Genomic DNA, 1,391 nt, shown 5'->3' with positions numbered 1-1,391 from the left:
GGCCAGGTTGGCACAATCAACTAACTCAACTGGAGACCAGCAAGCAAAGCACGAGTCAGGGATCGGGTGCTGAACACATCATTCTGAGCTCGGGCTCTTCTCCTAAGCAGCTATGTGCAAAAAAATGCTTATTTGTCTCCTATATAAAATAGTATTATAATACTCACCCCAGAGCCATGGAAGGTTCACCTCAGTTAATATAAATAAAGCACTTTAGAGCAGAGGAGAGTCATAATATGAGCCCTGGTAGCATCGTGGGTTGAGAATTGGGCTGCCAACCTCCAGGTTAGGCAGTTAAAACTACCAGCCACTTCTTGAGCAAAAGACACTCCCATAAAGAGTTACAGTCTCAGAAGCCCACAGGGCCAGTTCTACCCTGTTCTGCAGGATGGCCACTACATTTACATTATGGTACACTTTTATTGTTACCATATCTTCTTTGACTTTCGGAACCTGTTTCTTTCCGCATAACAAACAACGGCCTAAAAGGCTAAGGAAGATGAAAGCTAGAAACAAAATTTGTTCTTATTCCAAATCCAAAATCCCAGATGCATTATTTCATTTAATCACCAAAACACTTCAAAACAGGGAGTGCCCAGAAAGTCACACAGTCATGGGTTGGGGTACAAGACACAGGTCTTTAGCATCGAAAACTCTTGTTCTTCCTTTGAAACAGCTGCTGCCAAGCTACCTAATCCATGGCTACACACCTTTCTCGGAAGTACTCAGAAAACAGACTGAGCTACTGTGAAGTATATAGTACCATGTGTCTGAATAAACTCAATCCTTGGACTTCAGGCTATTCCAACTGGGAACTGGCAAACATCAATCCTGGATCAGTTCAAAGGTAAAATGGGGTTTTTTGGTTTGTTTTTTTGCGTGGGTTTTTTTTATAAATCATTTTACTGGGGGCTCATACAACCCATCACAAGCCAGCCATCCATCCATTGTGTCAAGCACATTTGTACATATGTTGCCATCATCATTTTCAAAGCATTTTCTTTCTACTTGAGCCCTTGATATCAACTCTTCATTTTTCCCTTCCCTCCCTCCCCCATGAACCCTTGATAATTTAAAAATTATTATTTTTTCATATCTTGCACTGTCCACTGTCTCCCATTACCCCTTTGTCTGTTGCCCATCCACCTGGGAGGGGGTTATAGGTAGGTCATTGTGATTGTTTCCCTCTTTCTCCCCCCACCTTACCCTTACCCTCCTGGTATGGCTATTCTCAATATTGGTCCCGAGGGGTTTATCTGTCCTATACTCCTTGTGTTTCCAGCTCTTATCTGTACCCATGTACATGCTCTGGTCTAGCCAGACTGGTAAGGGAGAATTAGGGTCATGATAATGGGGGAGAGGAAGCATTAAAGAACCCAAGGAAAGCTGTA

At 42.8% G+C, this 1,391-nt stretch overlaps 1 protein-coding gene across 1 annotated transcript in view; it reads right to left on the bottom strand.

Annotated features, from left to right (window-relative positions):
* Window positions 1-1,391, bottom strand: part of PCSK5 (proprotein convertase subtilisin/kexin type 5) — a 525,106-nt gene that overhangs the window by 453,645 nt on the left and 70,070 nt on the right. The window contains exon 4 of the mRNA XM_045288529.1: window positions 655-691. Within this exon, the coding sequence (XP_045144464.1) occupies window positions 655-691 (37 nt within the window). The remainder of the gene's footprint in view (window positions 1-654; window positions 692-1,391) is intronic.

Source organism: Echinops telfairi, unplaced genomic scaffold (genome assembly GCF_000313985.2).
Source record: "Echinops telfairi isolate 266 unplaced genomic scaffold, ASM31398v2 ScPeMD7_22;HRSCAF=79, whole genome shotgun sequence".
In the NCBI taxonomy this organism is placed as follows: domain Eukaryota; kingdom Metazoa; phylum Chordata; class Mammalia; order Afrosoricida; family Tenrecidae; genus Echinops; species Echinops telfairi.
Note: the sequence above shows the minus strand (reverse complement) of the source record. Positions and strands in the feature narration are given on the sequence as shown.